The 15,124-nt window shown below is 47.6% G+C and overlaps 7 protein-coding genes across 7 annotated transcripts; 3 read left to right on the top strand and 4 right to left on the bottom strand.

Moving 5' to 3' along the window:
- The first annotated feature begins 2,034 nt into the window (after positions 1 to 2,034).
- On the top strand, positions 2,035 to 3,062 carry BDQ94DRAFT_18114 (interferon alpha-inducible IFI6/IFI27 family protein). The gene is made up of 2 exons (XM_026773826.1): positions 2,035 to 2,588; positions 2,640 to 3,062. The coding sequence occupies exons 1-2, from the start codon at positions 2,180 to 2,182 to the stop codon at positions 2,753 to 2,755; spliced, it is 525 nt and encodes a 174-aa protein (XP_026619477.1). The 5' UTR covers positions 2,035 to 2,179; the 3' UTR covers positions 2,756 to 3,062.
- Positions 3,063 to 3,259: 197 nt separating this feature from the next.
- Positions 3,260 to 4,658, bottom strand: BDQ94DRAFT_177798 (uncharacterized protein). The gene is made up of 3 exons (XM_026772997.1): positions 4,533 to 4,658; positions 3,856 to 4,469; positions 3,260 to 3,791 (listed from the first exon to the last, which is right to left on the bottom strand). The coding sequence occupies exons 1-3, from the start codon at positions 4,622 to 4,624 to the stop codon at positions 3,421 to 3,423; spliced, it is 1,077 nt and encodes a 358-aa protein (XP_026619476.1). The 5' UTR covers positions 4,625 to 4,658; the 3' UTR covers positions 3,260 to 3,420.
- Positions 4,659 to 6,389: 1,731 nt separating this feature from the next.
- Positions 6,390 to 6,798, bottom strand: BDQ94DRAFT_155535 (uncharacterized protein). The gene has a single exon (XM_026768484.1). It carries the CDS (start codon positions 6,749 to 6,751, stop codon positions 6,533 to 6,535), a length of 219 nt encoding a protein of 72 aa, XP_026619475.1. The 5' UTR covers positions 6,752 to 6,798; the 3' UTR covers positions 6,390 to 6,532.
- A 1,203-nt stretch (positions 6,799 to 8,001) lies between these two features.
- BDQ94DRAFT_155533 (uncharacterized protein) lies at positions 8,002 to 8,719 on the bottom strand. The gene is made up of 2 exons (XM_026768483.1): positions 8,666 to 8,719; positions 8,002 to 8,613 (listed from the first exon to the last, which is right to left on the bottom strand). The coding sequence occupies exons 1-2, from the start codon at positions 8,681 to 8,683 to the stop codon at positions 8,203 to 8,205; spliced, it is 429 nt and encodes a 142-aa protein (XP_026619474.1). The 5' UTR covers positions 8,684 to 8,719; the 3' UTR covers positions 8,002 to 8,202.
- A 1,703-nt stretch (positions 8,720 to 10,422) lies between these two features.
- On the top strand, positions 10,423 to 11,221 carry BDQ94DRAFT_155531 (uncharacterized protein). The gene has a single exon (XM_026768482.1). The coding sequence runs from the start codon at positions 11,049 to 11,051 to the stop codon at positions 11,202 to 11,204; it is 156 nt and encodes a 51-aa protein (XP_026619473.1). The 5' UTR covers positions 10,423 to 11,048; the 3' UTR covers positions 11,205 to 11,221.
- A 775-nt stretch (positions 11,222 to 11,996) lies between these two features.
- On the top strand, positions 11,997 to 12,806 carry BDQ94DRAFT_18072 (uncharacterized protein). Its single transcript, XM_026773698.1, has 2 exons — positions 11,997 to 12,585; positions 12,677 to 12,806. The coding sequence occupies exon 1, from the start codon at positions 12,132 to 12,134 to the stop codon at positions 12,576 to 12,578; it is 447 nt and encodes a 148-aa protein (XP_026619472.1). The 5' UTR covers positions 11,997 to 12,131; the 3' UTR covers positions 12,579 to 12,585; positions 12,677 to 12,806.
- BDQ94DRAFT_155528 (uncharacterized protein) lies at positions 12,280 to 13,139 on the bottom strand (the record flags this gene model as incomplete). The annotated part of the gene is made up of 2 exons (XM_026768481.1): positions 12,280 to 12,971; positions 13,026 to 13,139. Coding segments are annotated over 2 exons (165 nt in total), but the record flags the coding sequence as incomplete, so codon positions are not given.
- Positions 13,140 to 15,124: the final 1,985 nt, after the last annotated feature.

Here is a 15,124-nt window from a genome sequence, read left to right as displayed (position 1 = left end):
TCGAATTGCCCACCTGCCTTCCCTCCAGGTGGAGGGAACCATCTTTGTCCATTTGTGGTGTCCCATCGGGGTGGTCAAGAGCCGGCCTTGAATCCTCCGCGCTTGGGGTTCCTGAATTGCTAATGCTACCGCGTTTTGAGTCTCTTCGTCATTCATTAAGCTCTCGTGTACTGCACCCTGTTTCCTCACATTCAGTTGAATAACTCTAAGAGTCCTATTCATGATGCGATGGGTAGAGCTTCCGACAGTTTTTGCTGTACGATTCGTGAGGGCCTCCGCATGGAATGCACTTTGGAATCGTTGGATCGCAGCTACTGTGGTGATGGCCCTCCGCGGCACATTTTGCACATTTCTGCGCGTTCTTGCACTGGAAGGCCTTATGTCCGATCTCTTGGCAATTGTAGCATTGCATCGGTCGGGGTCGGTATTCAAAGGTGCTGGTCACGCCGGATTCTCCCCCAGCGTGAAAGAACCCGTCGGCCAGGAGCCTCCGTGCATCACTGCCTTTGGTCAGATAAACGACCATTGACCCGTAGGCCTTCGCTTTCTCCTTTCTGCTGAGCCATGCAATCTTAGCGATGGAAGCTTCGTTCTCTTCGCCGAAGGCTGCCGCAGCTCCTGCTCGGATATCACCGTTTTCATCAAGCACTGCAGTTCTGTTGACGCTGTCGACTTTGATCGGGTACAGTTCGTCACGAAGCACTCGGGCTCCTGCGCCGACCTTGGTTTCCGCCGCCTTCTTAACCAGCTGGTGTTCAGTCTCATCTCGGCACGCAATTCTGATCCGGCTGGTGTTCTTTGGGTCCACCGTGACAGCGCGGCACCGCCAGTTCGTGTGGTTTTCCATTGTCCGGATCTCAGCCTCAACTGCCGTTCTAATTGGACCTGCTGATGGTCTCTCATTTTCAGTATCTGCCATCTTCGAGGTGTCTATCGTGCAATATAGCGTGTCGGTGAAGGTAGTCGGTGTTGTGTTCCACGATGAGAGAGTCCGTATATTGCTCGGTTGGCTGGTGGGGGGAGTACGGGCGACATCTGCATAGGACGGGGATCCCGAAGGATTGACTGCAATGCGCAAGGATTGGATTTCGCGAAGGATCTCCTCGTGGCTGTTCTGAGCGCATGACTCGGGGTGGGGTTGCGGTGTCGAGGGTCGATTCGCCAGGGTCTGTAATTCATGTCGAAACTCTGCGAGGGCCGCGCCAAACTCTTCTTTGATTCTGTGGAGCCCCTCCTTGTGTAGTTCATCTCGTCGTCTGATTTCTCTCCTGAGCTTAACAATCTCTTTCACAAGTTTGGAGGTGTCTGAGTCCTCGCTCTCTGCCGAGGAGTCGTCCGAAGTCGCCGCGTCACGTTGGGCGACTGGCTTGCCCTGATTCTTCTTCTTTCGCTGGGAGCGCGTGTTTTTCTGCTCAGTGTCGATCTCTTGCTCTTGAGCATAGTGGGCTGGTGGTCGTGTCGTGCGTTTCGGCCTCACCAATCGCGGTGGCGAGTTTTCGTGTTCCTCGCGGTCGGGCGGTTCAGGGGTTCGCGTCTCGGCCCGTCCCGACATTTTTCTCCCCACGTTCAAGAAACAGTCGCAACAATCCGTTCGAAGCTCAATTCGTCTTCTGTGTTACAGTCGGTCTCGCTTGTACGTACTCCATTGTGTACAGGTTGTTGCAAAAAATGACGCAAATGTTTATACTCTTGATTTCTTTCTGGGGCGCTAGATCTAGACTATATTTGGCCCGGCCCGGAATATCTTTATTCCGCGTAATGTTTTGGCCGTATAATCACTGTAAGATCGTATAATATGATACAGAGGGAGGAATAACAAGCCCGTGTGAGGCTGGTACACAAAAACAATGTGATCATATAGACTCGCCACTGCCACGCTTGCTTTTGATTCGTCAGGTCTTCTTCCATTTCTGCTCTAGTCCATCTTGGCATGATACCATCTGATGCTCTCAAGCACACCTTTAAGCTTTTACTCTTAACTGGGGGCTGGCTGGCCCACCTCTGCCCCATACTCTTATCGCGACGCACTTGTGAATACTACCCTCATCATCTTGACCTCGTCATCTTAACCTCCTCATCTCAACCTCCTCATCTCAGCCTCATCAAGCATAGCAAATCAATCGAACCGTCCACCTATCTACACCGTTTCTCCAGATTTTGAGATACTAGAACGCTTACCATGGAACGCCTAAGAAACGCAACAAACTCAATTTTTAATTATGGACAAACTGTTGCTCGAGAACATACAACCGCCTTAGTCGCTAGTGGTACCGGACTTGCTCTCGCTACAGCACCGATCACCGGCCCTGCAATATTAGGTGCTGTTGGTTTCAGCGCTGCAGGGCCTGTTGCGGCTTCTTTTGCTGCAGCATGGCAGTCTTCAATCGGGGTAGTTCAAGCTGGGAGTCTGTTTGCCACCCTACAGGGAGCTGCAATGGGAGGCGCTGCTGCGGGGACATTTACAACTGCTTCGAACATTGGAATTGGGATGGTGGGATCCGTGGCAGTTGGAAAACAATGGACTGATATAAAGAAAAGACTATGGATGAAACATGATAGCGAACATTTTGAGGAAGCTGGATATTATGGTAATACATAAATGCCTACCGGTATGCTGCTCAAGGCTAACATGAATAAAGATGAAAGTCAGCCAGCTGAAGATAACAAAGACGTGGCAAACAACCCACAAATGCCTGACGTTGATGATTTGCTAGGCACAGAATTCGCGAAATTTCTCGAGATCGACATGTCTTGAATAGAAGTGTCATATGTACTGCTGTACATGTGTGAGAGATCCAACGTGATTTTCTGGGAGGATCTCTGCTGGCTCGGGAAAATTCTAGTGTGGGAACACGCGCTTGTACGCGCTGGTACAGGCTCTGTAGAATATGCTGAGTCATTGGACACCCATTACCACTTAGTATAGGAACCTGTACCCTAGGTCATCAGATAATTTATGAAAGACGATTAGTGTATCTCGTGATAAGGGTTTCAAAGAAAGTCGAAGACTATAAACATTTGCACCGGTTTTTAATCAGCTGTATATATCTAAATATGTGAGCAACTTCTAATGTGCTTTGCGTACTCTACTGTGATATGATTTGGAACGCAATCTGGGCATACTAAGATATACAGGATAGACGATTATATTGCAATTTGCTGCCCGCCGCGCTACAACTGCGGGTTATGTAGAGACTGGGCATGGATAAACATGCCATGTTCTACGTTAAGCGTTCGAGTTTAGCTAAAATGACATGTAATGGTTTCTGATTGACCTCTGATGAGACTAGTTAATAGTCCAATAGTCACAACCAACAAGTGGAAAGGAATATTTGAGAAGCGCTCAACATGATCGTGTGTTATTTACTGTATGTTGGATACAGTACCAGCTCATTGGAGCCCTGCTGAAAGACCAAATCTTCAAGAAAAGGTACCATCACGATGTGGAACTGGAAAGTTTTTCTGCTTAAGAATTTTCTTTCTTCGCTTCCTTTCTTCTATTCCCAAGTTTGTCCAGTTAATATATAGACGAATGTCCTCGGGGAGCTCTGTGATAGAGACACTAGGTCCAGACACCATCTTGCCGAAAGGCTGTTCTTCGGAAACAGTGTAATCTGGCTCAGGGGAACATTCTGGCTCAGGGGGCTGTTCTTCAGGAACAGGGTATTCTGGCTCAGGGGGGTATTCTGGCTCAGGGGGGTATTCTGGCTCAGGGGGATATTCTGGCTCAAGGGGACATTCTGGCTCAGATGGCTGTTCTTCGGGAATAGGATATTCAGTTGACAGCTCAACTGTAGGGTCTCACTCAGTCAGCGGACCACTCTATTAGCTATCTCCAGTATTTGAGTTACTTACCTTTCTGTGGGATTATCTGTTCTTTTTGGCTTCTCTGGCCTTCAGAACGAAGCGAGGATATGGTGTCAGAATAGATATCGGCCATCATCCTCATCAACTCTTTCTCAAAAGGGCGGTCCTCCGCAAATCCCTGGTAAATCCCACCACATGTGAATATCGTTTCATCTAGCACAAACGCCTTCTTAAGCTTTGTGTAGATATATTCACGTAACCAGATTCCATTATCTGGGAGTTTTGAAAATATCATTCTGGTGGCCTCTAGTACATCGAAAATGGGGATTGATTCGCCGAGAATTTGGATATACTTCTTAGCAAGTACCTCTAGACCATGTATCTCATAGACCATGGCCGCACGGTAGACTTGGACACTCCTTCTAAATTCCCTTGGCAAATCATGTATACCCGGGTTGGGAGTAGGTTTAAGAGTTTCATACTCCCTGGTATATATGAAGTGGACAAAGGTATGTCCAATGTCCTCGTCGATATCTGAAAGCGTAATCCGTGAATGAAAACCGACATTACTTCGCAGCCGAGGGTAATCACTGAGGTAACCTTCCAATATAGAATACTCCTTCTGTCCGATGCGAAGTTTTATAACAGGACGTTCGTATAGACTACATTGTCATATGGAGTTAGTTATCCAGAAGATGATGCGTCTTGGCTATATAAGTCCTTACGATGATTCTGGCTGGTTGTAATCAATCACCGAGCACTCCCGAGGCTCCAAGGCCTTTTTCACACTCTTCTTCTTGGTGCCTTTTTTTGCCATTGTCGTGTGGATTGGTTGCAGTGATATAGAGATAACTAGCAACGCTAGGAAACAAGTGTTTAGAAATCCAAGGGGATGTATCGACTATGTATTTGAATCTACATCCCTGAAAGAGGAGAAATGCAAGGGCATGCAGGTCTGACGTGTCTCGCTTGTGCACCAGTCACTTGCCGGCTCCAAGCATGCAGTGGTGCTACAATATACAGTATATCACGAGAATTGAGCTGCTGCTAAAAAAAAATACCTAATGTACATATAACTATTCTGGGGTTGTACTTGATCTCCCTTCTTGTACTTTTCATACTAGCCTCATCCATCATTGTTCAACCTATGTCTTGAATGGTTGACTATATCGTTCATCTTCCGTCGAAAATTGAGTTGGAGTTGGGTAAATGCGAGGGTTGTCGGTCACATGCATGATAGTTCCTCCCCCAGGAGTGGATCTTTTACCTTTTGATTGGCTATTAAGGGAAACTAGATACCTGAGGCGGGGTAAATATATCATCAGCCACTATTCCCTTATAGGATAGAGCCAGCCAACGCCAGCACTTGTTAGCAGCGAACAAAGGATGCCAGAAAGTACGTTTCCAACAACGCCAAGAACTTCCTCAACTTTCCCTGCCTCTTTCCAATTTGCTGTCACTGTACGAGTTTGTTCTAACTTGCGAATGTACGCCCACAGCTCTCCAAATTATAAATTCGAATGTGCGTGCTTAATAAGCATTTGTCTTGACTGAAACATCGAACACCACAACCAGTATGGGCCAGCGTGTCCTTCGTGGGTCACTCAATCCACGGACACAATCTATTAAAACTTGGGAGTCTCCACAGCCAAAATCAAGAAGAGTTTATTTCCATATACTTGGCCCATTTATAAATGTCACGGACAAAATGAAGGGCTGTTCCCTTTTTGATCCCTTGCTCAATGAAGAACCTGGGATCTGGAACCTCAAGGATTAGTTCAAGATCTAGATGATTTTCTAGCGTCACTTTGCACACTTTTTCATAGTCGGCTTTGTATGCCTCTTCTGTAGCCTGCGACTCTAGCCACCTGCAGTAATCCCTCACAGCTGCTTCCCGTGGCCCGGGAATCACAGGATGCTCATTGGCAGGTCCAGACGGAGAAGTAGTCATCGCAGAGGGACACTGTGCTGGCAGGACATTGATGTTGATTGGAGAATACTGCCCTTCCGTTGCATGTATGCTTTTAGCCCTTTTAGATGCTCTTTCTACCCGATGTTGGTTTTCCGGGTAGAGATCTCGACGGATATCACCAAAGACATCATCATGACACTCTAGACTGCCACCACCATCGACATAGGAATTTAGCCGGCCTAAATGCGAAGACCTGAGCTTATAATGCTTCTTATCCAGAGGGTCCTCCCAGCACCAATTAGAGTTTAGATGACATCAGCGGACATCGCATCGCATACGTCCATAGACCAGGTTCCAAGTGGATGGTCGTCCAGTAGTCTCCTCTTCCGCCTGGATTTGCGCGTCGCGTTCAGCAAGCATTCTTCTAGTTGCCGACACAGGGCCTCTCTTATCGACCCTACCTGATGTAGGTAAAGAACTATCATCGTACCCATAATGGAAGGCAATAATGACTCTGAGTGTCTTACCAATACGATGTAGATTGCTCCACTTACGCAGCTGCTTTTCCACTGGTGTCCAACCGAAATTAGTAGAATTGTAGAACTTTTCAGCGACCGCTCATCTACTGAGACCGTGATAGCTGTGCCCTCGGATCGAACCCGTTGGTTACGTTTTTTCTTGGTCTGTAACATGTCTTCAAGACTTGCTTTCAAAGACCTCATCCCATAATCACTGGAAGCTACAGAGTAGTAGTAGTAGTATATTCATACGCTGACCCCTCGCTTAGGCGATATGCAGGTATCCACTATGGAGCTATCTCTCTAAATACATGTCTTTGCTGTAAACTATTGCTTTCCTGACGAATTTGGAGCCTCGCCGAGGCCTGTGATTGTTTCTCTTCCTCTCCACCTTGCCATAAGGGGAAGGGTTGGGTACTATTGTGGGAACGAATTCCATTGTTGTGGTAAATGTGGTGCCGGCGATGGGAATCGAACCCACCACCTCCAAAAAGCAAGGTGACCAACCCCGCATATTTGGAAGTTGCCTCGGAGCGCTTACCACTACGCCACCGCTACCGGCGGTTCTTACTGTAATTTCGAAATTCAGTGTCACCCCTGGCACTCTCTCTTTGTTTCTGGAACCCCAATGCCAAGGAACACTAAGCTACTTTAAGAAGAGGTTTGCTGAGCCTCATTGGCATTAAAAGGATTTTGAAGATGTACCGTAAATTACCGGACTATCATAATAGCGGGAAACATGTTTATTACCTGTAAGGCAAGAAACTGCAACCTGAGTGCCCCACGTCCACTTGCTAGCGGCAGCGAACCATGGCTCCTAACCTAGCCGTCTACTCTCGTGTTGATTCATGATATGATTGCCAGTAATGCATCAACTACCTCACAGATAGCGAGAGCTGCAGGCTGCAGCAAGCGCGCTATTATCAGAATCCGGTCTAACCTGCGGCTATTCGTTAGTGTCAAAGCCCCTCCTATCAAACCTGGACAGCCACGGAGCATCACTCCGATTATACTAGAAGCCCCGTGTGACCATCTGCTCGACAAGCCGTATTTATACGTTCATGAGATAGAATTCTTCCTTATTGATGAATTCGAAGTATCTGTACCTAAATCTACGATCAGCGATGCCCTGTATCGTAAAGGGTAGTCCAAGAAGATAGCTCGACAGAAAGCGAAATAATGTGACCCAGATATCCATAATAATTATTGCCATCTTATCATGGAGTTTAGCTTATACCACCTCTATATAGATGAATCTCAGCGTAGTAAGCAGACAGAGCTGAGAAAGGCTAGCTGGGCTCTACTTGGTACAACAATAATGTAAGTATCAAAATTCCACCACGATCAAAGCTACCAGATTCTTCTAGTATATATTCCAAATAAGGTCCTATTTTTCCGTATTTTCCAAAGTGCGACAGATACCGTATCCTCCGAAGGTTTTATTAAAAAGGTTCTATATCACAGTAAGAAAACACCATCCTCTAAAATCAGCTTTTTTAGGGACAATACGTTCTTTCATATTCTGAAAGAATTGGCAAAATACACTTTGGAAAAAGAGTTAAACTAGAGTATCTACCTCCGTACTCTCCTTACCTCAACCAGATTCAAGGAAATGGTTTTATTCGTATCATTAGCAGTCATACACCAACAACCCTTAATAAAGATTTGATAATTTCCTTAACTAGTGCATTAGCAAGAATGGAACAAGGGCACAAAGTGCGGGAGGTCATTTCCGAAATGCAGGACTTGATATTGAAATCAATAGCGGTAACTACATATAGAATGCATGATTCTGTTCTCTTCCTTTCGTTATTCATTGAGTGTAATGTGAGATATATGTATGCTTATATATTTTGACAAAGAGACATTATAGAAAAACCTCGGGGAAACACGGCAATCATCTCTTTCCGAAAAAGATTGAAACATGATATTGATGACCTTCATCAAACAGTCTTCAAATACGTCTTATACGATACGAAGCTTGATCAAATGCTCGGCAAGATCATCGGAAGAAACAGTGAGGTGCTGCCCTTGGCCATTCCTGTATGGTTGATAGAAATCACAGCACCCTAGCCTGCAGACATAGTGTAGCCCCCGTGAGATACGTTTCTCAGGGCCTGCCATCTGAGTTTTGCTCGAAACCCCACAGTGACAGGGTGGATTGGAAGGATCATTCCCACGGTGGTCGATGAAGCAAAGAAACTTATTGCAAGGCTGACATTTGTAATAAACCCGCCCAGCATTTCCTTTCCTATTGGATGGCCGAGTGGTTTGCTCAACGCCAGTCCTACGACATCGTGGGCATCTAGGGGGAGCTTGTGGAGGTGGTGCGAGTTGAACAAGCCTCGAGCTTTCTATATCAAAAGCAACGGTAACCTATACAATTTCAATATCTGCGCATACATAGGACAGAGAAATAAGTACATACTGTCTGATCTGAGTCCATTTGGCATGTATTCTGATGTTGTGAAAGCACTGAATGCGAATATGTTTGAAAAAACCGAATGGAATGATATAATTTATAGTGGGCGCATAGGGGTGTTAGGGAATGCACGTGACGCTAAGTTCGACCGAGGATTCCGAGATCAACGATCCAATAATAATTATTAGCCACCCTACTTCTCGTATTCATAGGCGCTTGATCAATGATTTAAAGACACTAAACTTCTATTGGCGTTTCAGGACACTTATCGACAGAATTATGGTCTTAGGAAGGAAGAGTGAGACTCTCTTTCCGGTGAGAGCGGGGTAAGCTGGTCGTAAAATAATCTCTCCAAGCTAAGTTCTTGTAACCTTGACAAAACGATGAAGCTGGAACGATTTTGATTTACTCTTGATATACACCTCTTTAGCGAGGCTTCATTCTTTGCTATTTTTCTTTCCCGCAGTCTTGCCGGTTTCAATTACTGAGATGTCATTTCTTGCTCTTGGGATACCCATTTAATTTAGTAGGGTCTCTTTCATTCTCTTCATAGAGTTCAAAGTGAGGCGGATCGGCCCGACTCAGGCCTTGACGAGGCTCCAAGTTCATCAGGAAAGTAATAGTCTACGATGAATGGATGTACATAGAGCGTGGAGATAGTAGTACCCTGCATGTCGCTCAGGCGAGGGGTCAGCGTATGAATCAACAACAACAACAACAACTACTGTACCCACGGCCATTCGGGATGAACTTTTTTTAGACCGCCTTGAAATCACGGACTGTGAAGCCAGTGATCGTATCATTATGTTCAGCGACAAGCAGTTACCGGATTCTATTCGCATCTAAGGAGGGAAAGAAGTTTTGGATAATCTCATCGGGACACTAATGTTGGGGAAGATGATCTGAGCCACTGTTGGGTGACTGAACATGCTCTTGCGGAGGCGGATACCAACCAGGTGAGCTATAAATACTTTGGAGCTAGCCGCGAAATCGACTTAAAAACATTGGAAGAATTTCGGTCGGCGGGGGCTGGTTGATGGGATGTATGCATCTCTAGCATCTTACCTAGAGGTCGTGTAACATTTCCGCGGCTCAAGCCTGCCGTGCAGACGGGCTCTTGCAACATGGACGGTTCGTGTTGCAAAATGCGTATTTATTACTCGGTGTAAGATAAAGACCACGATGTCTTGTGGCGGCATGCTTTGCAACGTTTCCGAATAGATTGTCACAAGCTTGAGAAACTGCCATATTGTTTATACTCCACCTTTCCGAAGCCGGGCTTACATTTCGTCGCTCCGACGCAGCGAGTGCGCTGCGTACTGTCCGAGATGCGACCAAGGGCCCAAGGGCGCAAGGGCGCTTCAACCATTCCACGTCCTCCAGGTCAACGACAACCAGATGGCCACCCAGGTCATGCCACAGCATGTTACGCCACTCACTGCCGCAGTGGATAGCTCCGCACGACCGGATCTCGGCCAGAGCTTTGTCGCGCTCTTGATTGACGAAAAAAAGCTGGTGTTCCCATCATGGATGACATGCTGAAGCCGCATTCCAGACCAGCCCAAGATCATCATCTGTGCCATTCTTCTGCCGTGGTACCAATATGCCACACGAGGCTTAAAGTGCCCAATACACACAGGGATGTGTTGTCCTGTAAGTTCCTAAGGTGGTGATCATTGTCCACTTCCGCTTGAAGGCGATGCTGCTTCTCCAGAGGCGCAGTAAATGATCCCCGGTGTAGACCCGCCACCCCACCAATTCAGGGATCGTCACTTTGTGCGGCGCTTCGAACTCCACTGCATACACAGGTATTGCCGTTCATCCGCCACAAGGTGCACGCAGAACTGGCCGGCGCACCGCTCGCGTCGTCGCGCGGTTCCACCCCTCTTCTGTCTCTGCGCGGTTCCTCGTCCCCTTCCTCAACCTCATCCAAGCCTCGTGTTCGCCGGTCGTGACAGTGTCCGCGCGTCCTCAAGAATCATTTGCTCCAGGCTGTGCTCCAGCGAAGTTTCCGACGGGTTTGTGCGATCGTAGAAGGTGACTTGGCCTTAGATGCCAAAATCACGTTGAAAGTGTCCATCGTCTCGCAACGCCTCAATGACCTTTTCGACAAAGTTGTCTACCGTGTCTCGCCCAATATTCCGAAGAGACGCTCTAAATAGACCGGCCTGTTCTGGATATCCGTAACGTCATCGATCTGGGTATCAGAAGGGGACAGTGAGCGAGAGGGAAAGGTAGCGGTGCGGTCGAACTTCCCCAGATTTCCTAATAGTTGGGGGAAGTCAAGCCACGGGACGATGTGCTTGGCGTAGATGATCCCTGATCTGCCTCAACTTGGATACAGTAGCTTGGGACAGAGAATTGTGGCAGCGATCAAGAAGGCAAAATAATGTGTTGGGTTGCACTCCGTTCTACCGCTTCTTGTGCTAGTTCTCTTCCTCCTTGCGGCGCTCTGCCGCTTTTCGCAGCCTTTGTTGTTCTTCGATTTGACATCACAATTCGGTTATCGTTTCCTCCATCTCTGTTTGAAACGAGCACTCAGTAGATAATCGAGTATAATTTTAACTCAACAACGTTTGGGGGTGTTGTTTGGCGGGCGCGGGGAACAGAGTGCTCGATAGAATGCGTGTTTACCAGCTTACTCACCAGTCCATCATTGCCTCAGGCATCAATGCATGTCAGTCTCAGATCCATTCGTCCCCGCAGAATGCGCCGGCTCGATGATACCTAAATATGCTATGTAGTAGTTATAAAGTTCGATCCTTCTTATTTTTGGTAAATGGAATCACCGTAGCGGAACGACTCTTGATTGCGTCACTCTCGATACCCACAATCCGTTTAATATAAGCACTGTGGAGGATGCTTCCGTTGTACGATCTTGCTGAGATGAATTATACAATCAAACACTAGTCAGCGAGAACCTTTTCCAAACGCCATTAATTGGCTTACCTCTCTCGTTGACTGCCCGTTTGCGCGACGATGCTACTGGATGGTTTAGTCTTTGAGGGTTCGACACGACATAATCATTACCCATTGGATCTCATCGACAAGTGAAGAAAAGTCCGTAATTCCCCGTCTATTTTACACCGCGAGGGTGCCTCTTTGCTGTGGATTTGGCTCGCCGATACACTTGGCAGCCAATTCGTTCCATGCTATCGCTTGGGGTCCCGAGTCGTGTGGGGCGTCTCTCGTCAGTGAATGAACATCAAGTGGGGACCAACGCCTACCCGTTGCTCGTGATAGAGGCCATTGGCGGTGACCCTTGAGAAACATAATCTGGCCACTGTGTTTGAGTCGCTTTATCATAGGCACGTCGATATCACGTTCCCGACAACATCCACGGGACTTCCGAAGGTGAACAGAACGGTGAAATGGAAGCGGACAGTTGAATCTATCCTCCAACGGGGCCGCTCTGTCTGCTTTGCTCAACAGTATTCATGACGTAACTGCGCGGGGAGGCCACATCTTGGTCATGACCACCAACGCCATCAACCAGCTGGATAACGCTCTCCTATGTCCAGGGGGCATTGATATGGAAACTGACTTCGGCTATGGCTGTCTAGTGACAAATCGCACGTCCGTCACGCAGCCGCCACCAGGGACGTCCTGGGTGTTCTGGACGCAGGGGAACAGTTTCGCCCCATCCCTTGCCAACTTGAGCGGAGTAGACGTCCGATTATATCGTCCATCTATCGGCTATATTCGCAAAGGATGTGCCACCTTATCGGTACCGTGCAGCAGAGGTTCAGAATTACCTTTGGCAGTACAGAAATCGTCCTATAGGAGCGGTCAGCGATGTTGTTGGCTTCTCAAGCAAACCACAACCGCACTCCCACTTGAACATCGTGCGAGCAGATCGTGTCATCATTTCGTTTCCCTGGCTCACTTGATTACTTGTGTTCAACGGCCATCTCCATAGCATCTGGGTGAGTGCCGTGATCATCTCCCAGGGCAGAGCGCACAACGATGGGGCAAACAATCAGCCCATATCCTTCTCCAACAAGCTTCAAATAATAGCAAGTCTGCATACTGGGACCGTAGTTGAGGCGCACGCACGGAAAGGGAGACGCAACCTATCATGCGTGATCGTTAGAAGAAACACTGGCCTGCATTTATCCGATATTACTCACCCGCTTCCCGTCAAACGACGGAGCCGAGCTGAAGGCAGTGAGGCGACTCCGAATTGGATGTCCTTCTAAAGTCGGCGTCTCTGAACCCGAAAAATCGAAACTTTCTGCCTACTTCGGGCAGGTGTCTGGACTCATAACTCAACGGCATATTGCGTCAATTCCCGACGAACACACGTATTCGCCTGGACAAGGGAAGAAGAGGTCCGGACTTATATACACAGATTGCAGGAGAGAACATGAGCATGCCGTTTTAGAAGCGGTGGAGAAGAAGCTGTGCAGTAAGAATTCCGTAGGCCAATCTCGGAAGAAGAACCAGAATATGTTCCCGGTCGGAATCGCGGAGGATGCACCTTGCCCAATCTTTTAAAAAGAACCAAAGATCTATAAAAATTGGTCGCTTACCTGCAGAAGCACCTCCTAAAGCGTAGCTCGTGGCAACAAGTCAAAACGGGCACTTGTTGTCATTTGGTGGGTACACAGGCTTGCTGCAACTCCCACTTAAGCAAACTAGTATCTGTAAGGGAGGCTCGAGGGTATTGCTAAAGCATCTCCCGCCCCAGCAATACCTTATCCTCACTGGGCCTGGAGGTGTTGACTCGGCCTCAAATCGGGAGGTTAGCCTTCACATTCCAGTAAGAAGACTAGCAAAGCCTAGAACATAAAAAGTCATATCGAATGGCAATTTTGTAGAACACTTTGAGACACAGAACGGTTAGGAGACAATATACTGTAGCACAAAAGCTGGCTGTCCTTGAGCGGCCCATGAATGTGACTTTATAGACCGCGCACTTCGATGCCAAGCGTGACGCTCTATTACCTGATTAGGAACACTATACTAGCCGGGCAATTTTACAGCTATCAATGTCCCCCAACTTCTCATGGCACATACCCGTTCCAAAGAAGATGGTTCAATGGAATACCTGAAATGCCCACCCTGCGAAGTTTTTCACCACTTTTCCACCGGCTCCACCTGCCTTTCCCTTGATCTGCAGGACATCCAGATCCCCAGGCCCGGGTTATGATAGACCGCGATCCGGCATCTTAAAGAGCCCACCACATTTTGGATGAAAAACAGATGGTCGTCTATACGCCCTACCAGTCTTGAGGCCGTAATATGATGCTGGTCAAATGAAGGAGTAGAATTGGGGTGTTCAAGTTTCGGTACCTGGTGAAAATTTGTCGAAACGAAGAGGCAACTTTATCTCTTCACGCGACCGTTCGCGTTCCAGTAGGGAAGCCGTGGTTTCAGTCAAACACAGCCCTGGCTGGTCATCTTTAGGAATTTGCACCTTGTTCGAATCATATACCTACCTTTTTTCTGACCCAACCGGGCGCTGCTCTGCGCAGAGCCTGGGTAGAGTACCTTGTTGGTGCGAGGTCTTTCACCCAGCTACCAGACGGGCACCCTTCACACGGACACTCTTCGAGGGCCTATTGTGCACTGCCATTACCCAGTTGAATGGACACATCCTCCGACTGAACATTATACTGTACTTTGCCAAGTCACTTGAGATGAGGAGAGTTTGGGAGGTTGATTATTGCCTCCATGGAAACCCGCGCGTCAATCTCGTTGATATAGCTGAGGTCAACAATTGACGGTGAGTCGGAGCACGGAGGCTTCCAATGAGAGCTTTCCTCAAACGCCAGGCCGTCTAGCTGAGCTAACCTAAATCAGTGCTGCAGCAGGTCAGGTTGACTGGGCTCGCGTCTTGTGTGGTTAAAAATCCATCAATCATCAACACTCAACGCAACATTCTCTTTGTATCTGACCGAGCCAGCTACGCATGAACTTCACTATCAAAACCATGAATATGACCCGAATTAGAACCAACGCAGGTCATGTATTTAGAAGTTGGTGACATAGGTGCTGTAATAGCACGGACTACCATAGCTAAAAGCAGAATGACTACTCATACAGTAATGATATGTGATGAAACTCAGGAAATGCAGAGTCCGGCAATTCCATTGCTGCGAGTACAACCGCCTGGCCCTCTAGATGGCAGTATCCACCAAGACAATCACAGCAACAACTTTTTCTGTTCTCCAACGAACAGGTTCTGAATGACTGAGTTATTCCATCTTGAGTACACGGTACCAGCCTGTATGTTGCCACCGTTAGCCTCTGTTTACCATGACTGCTGGTTCTGGTCAACCATTGCATGGAGACGTGCCGCGGTTTCCCACCCTAAGACGGAACATTGACCCTTTTGTTTTGTCCTTATCCATCCGTAGAGTAATCCGGAAGATCATGTTCATTCTTTACCCCCATGCCAAGGGCAGTGTTTCCAGGACCACAAACAGCGCAATCATACAAGACCTGTGTCAACGCCTCAGA

The sequence above is a fragment of the Aspergillus welwitschiae genome (genome assembly GCF_003344945.1).
Source record: "Aspergillus welwitschiae strain CBS 139.54b unplaced genomic scaffold BDQ94scaffold_115, whole genome shotgun sequence".
Classification (NCBI taxonomy): Eukaryota; Fungi; Ascomycota; class Eurotiomycetes; order Eurotiales; family Aspergillaceae; genus Aspergillus; species Aspergillus welwitschiae.
The sequence above is the reverse complement of the archived record's forward strand: the minus strand, read 5'-3'. Positions and strand labels throughout refer to the sequence as shown.